Raw genomic sequence first — 15,321 nt, 5'->3', positions numbered from 1 at the left:
TATAATATATACATTTGTCTTCCTATTTAAATAATTTCACATAGCTTTACAAAATATTTACTAAACTTGAATTCCTCTTTTTTTCTGTTTTATTTTCAGCAGCTCCGGTGCACAGACCTTCACACAGCCCTGAAAACACAATTATAACTACAACTGCATCTACATGGACGACAACACTCACCTCTTCAGGTAAAAGTTCATCCAGTCAGCAAAAAAGAGATACTGTTGACCCATCAAGACATTTAATGACATTTCATCCAAAATCACTAGTACTGTCATTTGAAAAATTCTGTACTACTTGATTCATTTTGAGTTTTAAAAAGAGTAAATGTTGTTCTTAAAAAAAAAAAAAAAATCTGACTCTATTTACAAGCAATACACAGATAATTCTCACTCGTATGAACTGTTACCAACAGTCCCATCGTCAGGTTCCTCTCCTTTAATCAACAGCTTTTTTATATATTAGTTGTTGCTGTTAGTATTCTTACAATAACAGTAATATAACGGTGATTTATTTGTTTTTGTCCTCACACATAGCTTACTGATCACGACACACATATTGCAGCAACATGAAATAGTATAGTGATTGTATAATCTTGTTCTTTTTTTTTCTGTAGTTGTGACTGTGGTTTGTGCAGGTGTTTTGTCATTCTTGGTTTTCTGGATTCTTGTGCCTTTAGTGTTTATCTACAGGAAAAGATCAGATGCAAAGTTTAGATGTAAGATCACACACACTTTAAAACTTCAACTGCAACAATGTAATAATAATAATAATAATAATAATAATAATAATAATAGAGAGTTAATAGTAATGAAAGACTTTTTAAATAACCTCAAGCATTAATATGCCATGTTTATGATGCTTCCAAACCTAAGTGATAATATCTCATATTCCTCTGGTCTTTATTTCTCTTTAAGTCAACAATGAAATTTTAACATTATTTGTATTATTCACATGTTGATGCTTTGAAACTTCACACCATTGAAAATACAGTTCAAGATCCACCAGAATTCAAACAGGTATGGAAACCTCTCTTTTGCGCAACAAAACAAATTTATCTTAATTATTTATCAAAAGAAAAATAAAAAAATGAAAAATGATCAGCATTGCATTCGAGTAAATTAGAGTTATTGCTTTGAGAGTCATGAGGTTAAATGTCTTAAATATACACTCACTAGAATCTTTACATGGACTCCTGTTGTTCTATTTCTCTCTGTCAGACTGTGGGCGATGTCTGTCACCCCTGTGAAGAAACGATAGTAGTGTATATTTTGGATGATCCACCTAAAGGAGACAGTTCTTCATTTAGGCCTACTTCATATTCAACTGTACATTACTGTGATCACATGACTCAAGAACAGGGTCATTCTGAAATGTTACATTGAATATTTACTATTCTTCATGTTTGGCCCTATTTATATACATCGCTTCTCTCTTTTTATCTCTATGAAAATGACATAATTTCTTTAATCATTTCAATAAAAACAATAAAAAGTATATTGTCTGCAGCCGTCCTTAAGTCTGATGACCAGGTGTTAAGAACGGTAGTTCACCATTTCCTGGGTGGAACATCAGACGATCTGCTGTTGTTTAGTTTTGACACTGTTTGCAGAGCATTTGTGGTGCATGTGGTCAAAGAATGGAACATTTTGCAAATGTTCATACCAATGAGTTGCAAACCAAATAAGCGACTACCCCTTGACTTTGACCTACGAATATCTGTGTGGACGCTCATAGGCAGTTTAGTATGGCTACATGTTATAGCCTATGTTGAATATTAAGAGCATCGAATTGCCAATTTGGTGATTCTGCATGAACCCCAGTTCCAGGATAGCAGAATATTGGGATTTTTGATGACTTGTTACAATCCAGGTTCTTCTGCTGTACTGGTCACCTTTGAGCTCATAGGAAAGACTCCTAAAGGAATAGTTCACCCAAAAATGAAAGTTCTGCCATCATTTGCTCACCCTTATGTTGTTTCAAACCTGTATGAGTTTTTCTTTCTTCTGTTAAACAAAAAAAGGAGACATTTTGAAGAACGTTGGTAACCAAACAGTTAACAGTAGCCATTGACTTCCATAGTAGGAAAAATAAATACTGTCTGGTTACCAACATTCTTTAAAATATCTTCTTTTGTGTTCAACAGAAGAAAGAAACGAATACAGGTTTGAAACAACATAAAGGTGAGCAAATGATGACAGAATTTTCCTTTTTTTGGGGTGAACTATCCCTTTAATATGGTCAGATTTTTCGCGCATGCTCAGTAAAATGTTTTAGAGACATTTTAGAAACCGTTCAAAATTTATTAAAAAAGGATTTTTAAAGATGACTTAATAGAGATTTCACTCACAGAGCTATTTGTATCAAATTAAATATTTTATAATTATATCTTAAGTAAATGAAAGTACGTTACCTTTCATTAACGTTGGATCCTTAACCCGTTCGTGGCTGTGTCAGGCCATCATTCCGCGCGCTGCAGTGACGTTTGCATCCGCGAGCGTGACGGGAGCCTGTCTGTGATTGCGCGACTGCGCGGCGGAGCGGCGCAATAGTGTTATCTTGCATGCTACTCGAGCTGTGGGACACGGTGAGTGAACTGTTAACGAACCCTGAAACATCGCGACCGGCACGGACAGTTGCTTACTAGAACTGTACAGCGAGTCCCGGGTTTTGGAGGAAAGTCGTTGAACAAAACCACGCGTAACGAATATGCTAACGTGCTAGCGTGAACTAATGAGGCTCAGGCCGGGTAACTGAGCAGAATTAAACCGCACAGCAGCGCCGCTGCCCTGTGGAATTCATAGGAAACAGCGCTGCGTTTACAGGCCGCGGTCTTTCCTGCGAGCAGACGAAAACATACACACATCAGTCTGCCTGTTAACGGTGAAATATTTGATCTCTGCGTGTTATATGTCACTACTATGTGATTGTTAATAAGTTAAACTCTGTGAGTTTATGTTTATACTGCGTTTTGATGCACACAAACTCCTAGTGTACATGCAGTCTTATATACATGTACAGGCATGCAGTCTTCAATCGACAAGTGACCAAAATGAGATTACAGCTGTTAGTGTAAAGGAATGTTTCATGCAGTCTGGGTCCTACAGCAATAGAAGAGCTGCCTTCTGTGACATGTTAAGACAACAAAACAGTCCTGCTGACACTATAATTTTATTCAGTCGTAGAGTTGAGACATTTGACACAGGTTATTTCACATGTACACCTGTTGCAGTTCTATCTGTATAGTTATTTGGTTTAATCTGTTTTTTAAGGTATAGGAACTGAGTCCGATAAGACTAGACTTATAATTTACTGGTCTGAAGAATATGCGATGGGACAGTCTTGTTTATGCCCTTTTACTGCTTATAGTGACTCACACTGAATGGTGTACATTTGGAGATTTTTAAATCACACACATGGTTTTTCCTTTTTTTTAATCTTTCTAGAAGTTATTCACAGATGTTGAAAAGATTGCTTTCTCTTAAGTTACTGTACTGTCTCACAAAACAATACACAAACAAACCTCCATGGTCATTTATCACCTGCCAGTAACTGATTTGCTTATTTACAGAACAAGATGGATTTTAGGAGTTTTTCTGTTTATCCATATGATGTTCGGCATAAAGCCTGTAGAGGAGAAAAGGCGATCACAATTATCATTTCATGCTGTCTTTTTTACTTTCCTTAATATTTGAAATGTTTTAATTTAGCCTCTTTTTCTAGATTGAATTGCTTCAGGCTGAATGAAATGGTTCATTAACATGGCATCAGTTGGATCTGCATGCAGTAGATAAGCTGTTTGTTTGGTCATTTGGGTGCATTTGCATCCTTGATTACAGTGGAACTTAAAGTGCACTCTGAATGATCTCAAATAGCCCTGTGTAACATTTGCTGGGAATGTGCACGGCTGTAGTGATGGTGTTTTAAAGGACATTAAATTAAAGTTGCAATTTATCAAAGAGTGTTTTACCACACAGCTAAAGCACGCTAATTAAAGTCGGCATAAAATGGAAGTTGCAATCATGTTTTCTTCCTTATTGTGATATATCTCAGCGAAATGGCTTCTCAAACTAGTAAAATTGTAGAGCAGGACTTCCATCGGGAATTGGTTGGTCATGTGAGTGACAGGTTAATTTAAATAGTCACATATTTTAATAGATTTTCAACCGGTTCGGGGTGCATCGTTACACCGCTATTTATAATGTGTGCATGAATAGTTTATAATAAAATTTTCAATTTTCAAAACAAAAATCTAGATAAAAAAGAAGGGAAGGGGATGATAATGGTTTGACAGTACTAATCAGATTTTGAAAAAGTGGTGTAAATATGGTTAACATTTATTCATCTGGTAACCTCAGTGTGCTAACCACGTCAGAAAACCAAAAGCCTATTGAGTGCTTCAAACTGTCTTTGCACTGATAAGTGATTTGAGTGTGCGTGTGCTGTGAATTAATCTTACAGGCCTCAGCATGCGTGAATATAAGCTTGTGGTCCTGGGCTCTGGAGGTGTGGGGAAGTCTGCATTGGTAAGTTTTGCATTCTTTAAGTGTACACATCATTGTTGTATTATACATGGGCATTTTATACAGTTTATAACTGCATTTTGTAGTGGTTTTCCCTCTGGTCTATAGTGTTTATTTGGATTGAATGAAATTCTGGTCTTTTCTCTCATAGACAGTCCAGTTTGTACAGGGAATATTTGTTGAAAAATATGACCCCACAATAGAAGACTCGTATAGAAAGGTAAGGAACCCTATTTGGTAAAGCTGAAGTGGCAAAGCTGAACTAATATACTCTATATAGGAATACATTAACACAGTACTTGACACCTTCTTTTTTAGCAAGTCGAGGTTGATGGGCAGCAATGTATGCTAGAGATCCTGGATACTGCAGGCACAGTGAGTTCAATATGATGCATGAACAGTTCTGGCCAATTAGTTAATTAGTCTTCTATGCGAACTCAATAGATTATTGATTATTTGCTTACAGGAGCAGTTCACAGCGATGAGGGACCTGTACATGAAGAATGGTCAGGGTTTCGCTCTGGTTTACTCCATCACAGCACAGTCCACATTCAACGACCTGCAGGACCTACGGGAGCAGATTTTGAGGGTGAAGGACACAGAGGATGTGAGTCGCTTTGCATTATAGTAAATTATTAATATTATTATTATTTGTGGTGCTTGCTTTGTAAATCGTCTTTTTTTTTTTTTTTTTAATGTTTCTTTTTTTATTTTTTGTCTTCTTCTTTTTTCGGCTTCTCCCTTCAGGGGTCGCCACAGCGAATCATCTCTCTTCACCTATCCCTATTTTCTGCATCCTCAACACTTGCATCCACTAGCTTCATTTTGTAAAAAAAAAAAAAAAAAAAACATGACCCTGACAGCCCAGCTAATGTCAGCCATAGCAAGTTTTAACCAGCAAAAGGAAAAACAAAAGAAGCACAACATTATTTTTATTTTACTGAGACCACAAGAGCTCAGAGACATGCATGAAATTTGCAGAAGCTGTCTTCACACTGTGGCACACCACGCTACTTTAGAGCACCCACACATTCTGTATTTAAAGCTCTGCTCATTAGAGGTTTTCCATTTCGGTTCTTTATGCACGTTACATGAAAAAATTAAGCATTAACAAGATTTTTAAAAATATTTTTGGAAGAAAATACAGTAAACCTAATATTGTGAAATTATTGCAATTTAAAATAGCTGTTTGTTGTTTTTATATATTTGAACAGAAAGTTCAGAAGAATTTTAAGAGCATTTATTTAAAATAGGAATATTTTGTAGCATTTTAAATGTATTTACTGACACTTCTGATCAATTTAATGTGGCATTGCTGAATAAAAGTATTAATTTCTTAAAACTAAACATTTGAACAGTAGTGTATATATATGAATTCATATAACACAAGTGCTGCTGTACATGGGACATGTTTTGTGCCTCTATATAAGACTGATGTTTGCAGTCCATGCTATTTTAAAATCAATTACTTTTCTTTGAACTGTCAGTGAGTGTGATTTCTTTTAAACCAAACACAGCTTACACACTCATCGGATTGCTCTCCTTTTTTGTGTCTAGGTGCCAATGATCTTAGTTGGAAATAAGTGCGATTTAGAGGATGAGAGGGTGGTCGGGAAAGAGCAGGGTCAGAATCTTGCTCGTCAATGGAGTAATTGTGCCTTTCTAGAATCTTCTGCCAAATCAAAGATCAATGTCAATGAGGTGAGTTACAGTTCACCGCACTTTATCCAGAGCAAGATAAAATGGAAAAAAAATGCACTTGTACTAAGTACAGAAAGACAGTTCTCTAATAAAAATATTTTGTGTGTGTGTATGTCAGATCTTTTATGACCTGGTAAGACAGATAAACAGAAAGACGCCGGTGGAGAAGAAGAGAGCGAAAAAGAAGTCAAATTGCACCCTGCTGTAACACACCTGCATCACTGCAGCAGCTCTGAGCCAGGTAGTTGATCAGAAATTCATTAGGAATCTGTACATGCACCATTAAGAACTCTTTTCATCCATGATCAATGATAAAGATTTCACCCTGTCTGGTTTGCATTAGGGATGTCTACTAGGAATGCACAATATGCCGGTTTTTACATGATACAGCTGATTGATTTATTTATTTATTTTTTTGGTCATTTATCTGTATTCGTTGAATCCAAACCTCTGTCGTTCCAAACCCGTAAGACAGTTGTTCATCATCGGAACACAAATGATTTTTGTCCCTCCATTGATGGCTACGCAACTGACACTTTGACGCTTCAAAAAGTTTACAAAGAGATCTTTAAAACTCCAAATTTTCTAAATAGACTCGATTGCTTTATATGATGAACAGAATTTAGGCTTTTATTCACATATAAACGTTGATCAGCGAACATAAACAGAAACTAAACCGAACCTGCCTGATGCGCGAGAACAAACCTCTTGCAGAAGCTCAAACGTGCTGTGTAACACATGAGAATAAACCTCATTGGTTCTCGCACATCAAGCGAACGTGCTTGAGCTTTCGTTTACCACAACTGATGTGAGTTGATGAATGTTTATATGTGAATAAAAGCCTAAATTCAATCTGTTCAACATAAAGCAATCAAGTCTCTTCATAACATTAAGGTTGCACCACTGTAGAAACGTGGACTATTTTAATGATGTCTTTACTACCTTTCTGGGCCTTGAAATTGGTTATGACATTGCTGTGTATAGGGAGGTCAGAAGCTCTTGGATTTCATCAAAAATATCTTAATTTGTGTTCTGAAGATGAACACAAAGATGAAAGGTCTTACGGTTTTGGAACGTCATGAGGGTGAGTAATTAATGACAGAAATTTCATTTTTGGGTGAACTAACACTTCAATGGTGTTTGTTGCATCCTGTTGCACCATTTAAAAAAAACAGCACCACCTGCTGGAGCTCCATCATTTCTGCATTTGGGGCAAGACTTGTATCTGTTTTTATGCTGAATATACTTTTTGGTTTAGCAGCTTGGTGAAAGGGTTGGTTGAGATGTATGCCATGATTGTTTTTCTTCTTTCTTTTTTAGATTGCCGAAATGAAGAACTGTTGCCCAGCTGGCCAACATTCCAGTTCCTCTCTACAGTTATTGGCCAAACAATCAATAAGGCAGAACACCACAGACTCCTCAACTAAAACACAGACTTGACAGAAAAACAGAGATGCAACCTCTGCCTTTTCTTCCAGAACAGTCTTAAAAATGTTCTCCCCCCTGCTCTTTGCTTACTGTTTATTTCTGAAGGAGATTCCACAATGAGGATCTGTGTCTGGAGCAGAAGATCTGTCTGTGATATGGCAAAGGGGGGTTAGACAGTCTGGGAGAGGGTTCAGGACTTTCTTAATGCCTACAGAAAGAATGGGGACATTTCAAAACATGTTCATGTTTATAAAATGATCAGAAATGTTTTTTTCCCCATCACGTTTGGACTATCAATAATCATTTGTACAGAGAAGCAGCTGTGTCCTTCATTCATCAAAACATTTTTTCCTGAGTGACTTAGACTCTTCTTTTCATCTAAAGAAATTGTGGAAAATTAAAAATGTAATTTTTTCTTTAGGGTGGTAAGGTTGAAATAACAAGTAATTTGGATCTGTCTATCTTGAAGGTAAAGATATATTGTAGCCACTGCATTTTTTTCACAATCAAAGTTATGTTAATTTTCCAGCTTTTAAAGATAATTAAATTTTAGTATATTTTCTTCCCTTTATTTTCTTGGTGATATTTTGCGGTAGGCTGTAGCTCAGTCTGGGATAAATATCAACCGTTTTGTGCCTGAGCAGGAGAAGGATGAAATCAGATCTATAATGCAGAGATGACTTCTCCTCCGATAACCGCTAAACCAATAATCGATAGTCAGTCCTTGACACTTCATTTGCCAAGTTAAATCAGTCTTGATGTGTCAAATATTTCATTCTAGTTTTTTTTTTTTTTTTTTTTTTTGTTCTGCTCCATGGTTTAGTTGAGCATTTCAAGCAAAGTGTCTGGCTGGCTTTTGATTTGTTTTTAAAGTAATGTGTGCTTTGATTTTTTTTTTTTTTTTTTTTTTGATTGACATTGATTTAAATAAATGTATTTCATATTGACGTAGTGTTTTATGTTCATTCATAGATTGCCATTCCTCACCAACATAGACTATTGCAGAGATACTTGTTAGCAGTTTTTTTCAGCATAGCTCACTTTATGTACCGTATATAAAGACACAGCACTAACCCATGTAAATAATTCCACTAATCTTACACTTTTATACAAAGCACCTTACAAATAATGAATGCAACGACATAAGTGATTCATACTTGCTGCACAACAGATTACATGTTGTATTAAATGCAGAAAACAGCACAAGTGTTTCTTAATTCATAAAGAGTAATGTGAGGAAATGATAAAGGTCATGATAAAGGCAGACATTCCTGATGTAAGACTTTTATGTCCGCTTTTAAAACGTACTCATACAGGATTTTTTTTTTTTTTTATTTATTTAAAAAAACATCCCACGTTACATCATGTATTGAATAGCTTTCAGAACGGGTAAAGAGATTATTGCAGGACTCACAGCCATGTGTTTTATATATCTATTACAGATGACAGAACATGAAGGTGCTGATAAAACAGGCAGGTATTTGCATTTGTTCAGTTTTTCATTTTTGCATAGCAGTGTAGCATCATTGCATAGTTTTTCTGTCAAACACAAAACAGCTTTTTTTTTAAATAATGCAAGACAGTTGTGAAAAAATGCACCAATCAGGACTTTTTCACAGTGATTGACAGTTAGCCATCCGCCTAAACCTAAAGAGATGGAAACAAACATCAGCAGAAACAGCATTGAGACTCAAGGGACCAAACAGAAACAGCAGCTTTTTGATGCCAACACAACGTGACTTAATATTTTTCTTTGCTCTGCCATGCTCACGTCTCCAACACACACACGCAAAAACACATCCAAGAAGTGTTAACCTAATATATCTTTGGAATTAATAGCTTCTTGAGTGCTTCTGAGTGGAGAAGGATCTTACCTCAATTTTTTTACTTTAAAGGGTTAATTTACCCAAAAATGAAATTTGAATTGGCCGACGCTGTTCATTTGAGCACCACGACGCATGCGTGTAATGCTGATGCAGGAACCGGCCAATACTGAGCCGGCGTTCGGACGTAAACACGGAAACGCTGCACTGCGTCAATTGCGTAGGAGACTGACAGGGAAGAGAAGAGATTGTTGAATAAAGTTTTTTTTTGTTTTGTTTTTGTGCACAAAAAGTATTCTCGTCGCTTCATAAAATTAAGGTTGAACCACTGTAGTCACGATGACTATTTTAATGATGTCTTTACTACTTTTCTGGACATTGAATGATGGTAATTACATTGCTTTCTATGGGGGATAAAAAAAACCTCTTGGATTTCAGCAAAAATATCTTCATTTGTGTTCCGAAGATGAACGAAGGTCTTACGGCACGAGGGTGAGTACTTAATGACAGAAATTTCAATTTTGGGTGAACTAACCCTTTAATTGCTCAGAAACTCGTGCTCTTCAAGTTGAGTTGGAAATATCATAATTATGAGTTCCAAGCACATGAATGACTGAGCAGAGTCATGTGGGAAACTTGTAAAATTCTAGATGATACACGAGTTGTGATGGTGAAATTGACACAGAAACAGATCTACAATACAGATATGATATAATATTCTCTCTATATAGAGAGATCAGTGAGCAGCAAATCTGTAGCAAAAGGTTTATCACTCAACTTTCAGGGTTTACGTCACATTTAGTTGTGATACAAAGAATAAATGAAAAAAATTAATGATTTTTGAATTTATATGTTGTTATTTGGGTTTATTGTTTACAGTAAAAAATTTTTGTTTTGTTTAGACTACTTCAGTATGTTTCCGACTTGAATGCGTGACGTCGTAATAACGAACACCCTACTCGGAGGAACAAGTTTCCCGGTTGTACTTGAAGGCAACATCATGTTGAACAATATTTTGCTTTTACAACAATTATGATCATAAAGTCCACTAATTGTGTCTAACAGCCACTAATAATATGTGTAACAATCTCTTCCATATAGAGTTATACCAGTCATTTAAACCCACACACCCGAGCTGTAATCATACACAGGTGGTGTATGATTCAAACCCTCTGAGCCCTGATAGGTCACACCCACTTGCTGAGTGGGTGTGGTTTTCTTCTTCAGTCCTCTTGTTCTCACCCAGAATGGCTTGCTGACATCTGATTTTGGCTTTCTGTATGCGATCTTTGGTTGTTTACATACATCCATCCCTTCGCTTTCTTGGTGGTGCCGTGGTCGAACGCGGCGTAGCACACGTTTGAAGATGCTAGCGGTTAGCGAGAGTTTCCTGGAGAGATCTTGAGAGTGACTGCTAGATGATGACTCCAGAAGTGTGTCTTTGAGCCTTGAGTCATTCTGCTCCTCACCTGCAGTCTGGCGTCCAACATCCGGCAGATCCAGCCAGTTCCCGACCAAATCAGCAAAAACATTGTCTCCCAACACCAATGGTTGTCTGTTTCTGCTGTGGTTCATCAGTGAGGCTGTCCAATCGCTGGAGTCGTCAATATCGTATGAGGAGAAATGGCTGTCGATTGTGTCTTCCTGAGAGGAAAAAGAGGAAGAAGTGCTTAGACTTCCTCTGTGAACTGCCTTGGGTTTGTGTAACCTGGGAATAGGGCGGTTCTCTGCTGGAGAGCTAGTGAGGAACAAAGATGGTTCCATGGTAAGCTCAGTCTTGAAACATTCTTGTGAAAGAATTTCTTCTGGATTTCGTGTTCGGTCCAGGTGGGATTTTCTTGAACCGTGATCTATCTGATCGAGCATCAAGCTGGTGTATGGAGAGGCCTGGCTGGTTTTGCTAGAGAACTCCAGCTCCTCCAGCGCAGTCTGGACCTGCAAGAGTTTGAGCTCCTGGAGAGCACCGACCACAGAATTCATCTGAGCGTGGAGACACTCATCTGACTGCCACAACGAATCCTATAATGAGAAAGGCAAGAAAGCAAGAGAGCAATTAATACGACATAATGAGGCAACTATAAATGAATTCTGTTGTGACTCACGAATAACACTGACTTCACAGTAATTATCAAAAATCAATATTACACCAAACTGTCTGCAATTTCTGCCCAGTGTGCCATTACTGATACCTGGCTCAGCATCTGCTGAAGAGAAAGCCGATGTTTTTTCCTTGCCACAATCGCAAATGATTTGCTTACTGGGAGCATTGAGGAATTCTTTTCTGTAAAGCTGCTTTTATACACTGCTGTTAAAGTTTGGGGTCTCTCTCTCTCTTTTAAAAAGAAACTAATATTTCTATTCAGCAAGGATGCATTAAATTGATCAGAAGTGACATTAAAGACTTTTACATTGTTATTAAAAAAATGTGAGCTTTCAAATCATCAAAGCAGCCTGAAAGAAATGTATTCCACAAAAATATTAAGCAGCACAACAGTTTTCAACATTGATAATAATAGAAAATGTATTTTAATAAAAGGAAATTGCATTTTAAAATATAATAAAGTAGAAAACAGTTATTTTAAATTAATAACATTCACAATATTGCTGTTTTACTGTATTTTTGATAAAATAAATGAAGCCTTGGTGAGCAGAAGAAACTTCTTTCAAAAACATTAAAAATTCCCAAACTTTTGAACGATATTGTGAAAAGCTCTGTTCAAGAGACGCATGTATAAATGCCAGATGAAATTAAGGATAAAAATGTTTGGATAAAATAATAATAATTATGTTTCAATTTTGTTTTGTTTTTTATTTGTTTTTTTTAGACATATATGTATATTATATATTTATATTTTATTTTTTAGACAAATGTGAATATATATGTTCTATGATCTTGACAAAAAGGCATAATGTATGTCTTTAGAGATCATTAATCTAAAAATGGAGACTAAAAATTCTGACAAAAAAGAAAATGCTTATATTTATATTTTTGATATTCCCTACTCTATGCTGTCTTTTAGTTGTATTTATTTATTTTAATTATTAATTCAATAAATGTAATCAAATTTCATAAAAATGCCTTAAAACACCCCTTCTATCACCAAATAAAACCCGTAATCTTACCTTCTTTCACCCTGCAGTCTTTCCTTCTCTCGTCTCATTCCCTGTTTTCTGTTCCTTCTCTCCCTTACAAGTGTGATCAATCACCAGCCAGTCTGAGCACAGCAGCACTACTGATGCTATTCTCCAGTAATACTGAGTCTCAACAAGGCATGATGGGAGATGTAGGAGCTTACAGACATGTGGGCTCAATGGCTAGACTGTGAGTCATGGATGAACAGCTGAGGCATGTATTTTACTGAGTTGGTCATAAATGAAGGTGTGAGGAAACATAGAGATTAACTTTTATTTGACCCGAAACATTACTTTAAATCTAATTTGGATATTCAAATAGGATGTTCTATAGCCTATATAGACAGTTGGTTATGTGGGCAATAGAGCCATAATGTCATTTTAAATGTCACTTTTATATTATAAATTCAGTTTTTAACGTTTACAGAGGTTAATTATTGTCATTAATCACGTTTGCGTGTGTAACTTCCCTGTTTGCTAGTTATGGCATGTTCGGTGTTTCATCAGATTGAGCCTTAGGTCCTATTTCTCATTCTGTGATGTCACTGGCCTGTGTCAGTTTCCTTTGGGATGTGCCCAGACGGACAGCAGCATTAATCAGACATCACCAACAAAAGATTGATGGTTGTGAGTAACATCCTTGTAGCCCTGTTTCCTCATCTAGCAAGTGCCTATTTTTCTCTATTTTTTTTGTTGCTATCATACACATAAAGGTTATTTAAATAAACATAAACAAATAAATGAATAAATAATAAAAAATAAAAAAATCAATCAATAAATAAAGTTTACTCTGCAATAATGTCATTGCTATCTAGGATAAACACATGAGAAACTAAAGAGATCAATTTCCTTTCCTATATCAGATCATGCTACACAACTCCTAGTCCAAGCTCTTGTTCTAACCAGACTGGACTATTGTAATGCTCTCTTGGCAGGCCTTCTGGCATGTACTGTCAAACCTCTGCAACTGATCCAGAATGCAGCAACAAGAGTGGTCTTTAAAGAGCCGAAGAGAGCGCACATCACACATCTTTTCATAAACTTGCACTGGTTGCCAATAGCCGCTTGCATCAAATTCAAGGCACTGATGTTTGCCTACAGAACAACCACTGGCTCTGCACCCCTAAACCTAAACTCACTACTTCAGACTTATGTGCCCTCCAGAAGCTTGCATTCTGCAAGTGAACGGCACCTTGTGGTGCCATCCCAAAGAGGCACAAAATCACTTTCACAGACCTTTACCTTGACTGTTTACTGCTGGTGGAATGACCTGCCTAACTCATCCGAGTCTTCAGCCATTTTCAAGAAACTGCTAAAGACTTTTTTTTTTGGTCAACACTTGACCCATTAATACTAACACTTACTATTCTGTATATATATATATATATATATATATATATATATAAACTTGTTACTTGTACTGTGCTAGACTAACTGGGTCACACAGCACCACTATCGTTGCCCTATTATTGGTTTGTTTGTAAGTGGCTTTGGATAAAAGTGTCATTTTTACATCAAATGTAAAAATGTAAATGTAATTGTGACATTTCTTTCCTGTAGGTTGTAGCCTTACTGCAGCTTTGCATATGAATGCACACAGCTGCATTTCAAATATTTCAGTATCTCATGAAATTGATCTGTTGTGTTATAATACTACTGGCACATTTTTCTGCCGCAATGCTGGAGGTTTTAATCTGAAGCAGCAATCTTGGGTCATAGAGCCATAAAGAAGATTTTTTTGTTGTTGTGTGAAAGCAGAAATCAGCACTCACATTTTAAATCATGAAAGGCGAGTACCAGCCAATCAGCGGCCTCATTTTCAAATAACCGCTGCCAATCAGGTTGCACTTTTTCACAAGCACGGCCAGCAGCTGGATAAACATCGACGCACAGGACGAAAGTAACGCGCATAAAAAGTGTTTGATAAAAAATTATAATGCGGGCTCATAACAATTATTATCAGCCCATATCTGAGAAGTTTCTTGTAATAACACACATGTGCTGTAAAAGTAGACGAAGAAAGAGCGAGAAAAGATCAGGAAAATCTCACCAGTTCATGTTTTAGACGCCGAAGGTTGCTGTCCATGTCACCGAGTTCCGTTCTCTCTTCACCCATAACTGCTGAGTTACACAATTAAAATAATGTAAAAACTAAAAGCAGGCTGATTCATTAAAACTCAATGCCATTTTATGTCGCTACCCGCTGAGAAACGGTTAAAATGGTCTTTGGTTTTCTCCGCGTTGGTTTTGGTCAGTAGGCTACTAAATATAATATTCCTCCTCTCTAACCTCCTGTCGCCTCTGACACACTTCTGATTACATATTCAAATGCCATTACAGCCCTCGCTCTCTAAACACAGGCGAAGGAGCAGGAGCACCCTGTAAAGTCAAGCCACTGAAGTATATGTGGTGTCATGTAGCATCATCACGTTGATTTGAAGGGAAAGTTCCTGAATAGGATTAACTAACGGTTGTCCGTAAACAAAACGGGTCGTGCTTTCACACCAGCGGTCAATTCATGATGAATGGTGGGGTTCATGCATAACAATAGAGCTACAATTGTACAGCTTTAACTCTATTAAGATTCACTCTGATTGGATGTTAGAGGGGGGAAAGCCTTGTCCATTTAGTAAACTAATTTTTAAGTTCATTTATATATTTATAGTATTGTAGTAATATATAAAAACTATTAACTATACATATCTATCTATCT

At 36.6% G+C, this 15,321-nt stretch overlaps 2 protein-coding genes and 1 long non-coding RNA gene across 6 annotated transcripts; 1 reads left to right on the top strand and 2 right to left on the bottom strand.

Annotated features, from left to right (window-relative positions):
- Positions 1-220: 220 nt before the first annotated feature.
- LOC127517992 (uncharacterized) lies at positions 221-2,550 on the bottom strand. Of its 2 annotated transcripts, none has more exons than XR_007931420.1 (3): positions 2,415-2,550; positions 1,177-1,285; positions 221-687 (listed from the first exon to the last, which is right to left on the bottom strand). It is a non-coding gene; the product is annotated as an uncharacterized LOC127517992 (long non-coding RNA). The 2 variants fall into 2 exon arrangements; XR_007931419.1 differs by having other exon boundaries at positions 1,177-1,244; positions 2,415-2,490.
- On the top strand, positions 2,442-8,600 carry rap1aa (RAP1A, member of RAS oncogene family a). Of its 2 annotated transcripts, none has more exons than XM_051904248.1 (8): positions 2,442-2,588; positions 4,463-4,527; positions 4,676-4,744; positions 4,843-4,899; positions 4,991-5,131; positions 6,082-6,225; positions 6,344-6,466; positions 7,546-8,600. In XM_051904248.1, exons 2-7 carry the CDS (start codon positions 4,471-4,473, stop codon positions 6,431-6,433), a joined length of 558 nt encoding a protein of 185 aa, XP_051760208.1. In that variant the 5' UTR covers positions 2,442-2,588; positions 4,463-4,470; the 3' UTR covers positions 6,434-6,466; positions 7,546-8,600. The 2 variants fall into 2 exon arrangements, with proteins under 2 accessions (XP_051760208.1, XP_051760209.1); XM_051904249.1 differs by lacking the exon at positions 2,442-2,588 and adding an exon at positions 2,595-2,884.
- On the bottom strand, positions 8,537-15,083 carry inka2 (inka box actin regulator 2). 2 transcript variants are annotated; one of them, XM_051904246.1, is made up of 2 exons: positions 14,659-15,083; positions 8,537-11,495 (listed from the first exon to the last, which is right to left on the bottom strand). In XM_051904246.1, exons 1-2 carry the CDS (start codon positions 14,722-14,724, stop codon positions 10,593-10,595), a joined length of 969 nt encoding a protein of 322 aa, XP_051760206.1. In that variant the 5' UTR covers positions 14,725-15,083; the 3' UTR covers positions 8,537-10,592. The 2 variants fall into 2 exon arrangements, with proteins under 2 accessions (XP_051760206.1, XP_051760207.1); XM_051904247.1 differs by lacking the exon at positions 14,659-15,083 and adding an exon at positions 12,600-14,648.
- Positions 15,084-15,321: the final 238 nt, after the last annotated feature.

The sequence above is a fragment of the Ctenopharyngodon idella genome, chromosome 8 (genome assembly GCF_019924925.1).
Source record: "Ctenopharyngodon idella isolate HZGC_01 chromosome 8, HZGC01, whole genome shotgun sequence".
In the NCBI taxonomy this organism is placed as follows: domain Eukaryota; kingdom Metazoa; phylum Chordata; class Actinopteri; order Cypriniformes; family Xenocyprididae; genus Ctenopharyngodon; species Ctenopharyngodon idella.
The sequence above is the reverse complement of the archived record's forward strand: the minus strand, read 5'-3'. Positions and strand labels throughout refer to the sequence as shown.

Excerpts from the sequence above, each read along its gene's own strand:
- rap1aa (XM_051904248.1), top strand. The coding sequence starts at position 4,471 with ATGCGTGAATATAAGCTTGTGGTCCTGGGCTCTGGAGGTGTGGGGAAG. Across the intron at positions 4,745-4,842 it reads TAGAAGACTCGTATAGAAAG|CAAGTCGAGGTTGATGGGCA; the intron begins GTAAGGAACCCT and ends CTTCTTTTTTAG. Across the intron at positions 4,900-4,990 it reads TCCTGGATACTGCAGGCACA|GAGCAGTTCACAGCGATGAG; the intron begins GTGAGTTCAATA and ends ATTTGCTTACAG.
- inka2 (XM_051904246.1), bottom strand. The coding sequence starts at position 14,724 with ATGGGTGAAGAGAGAACGGAACTCGGTGACATGGACAGCAACCTTCGG. Across the intron at positions 11,496-14,658 it reads GGCGTCTAAAACATGAACTG|GATTCGTTGTGGCAGTCAGA; the intron begins GTGAGATTTTCC and ends TTCTCATTATAG.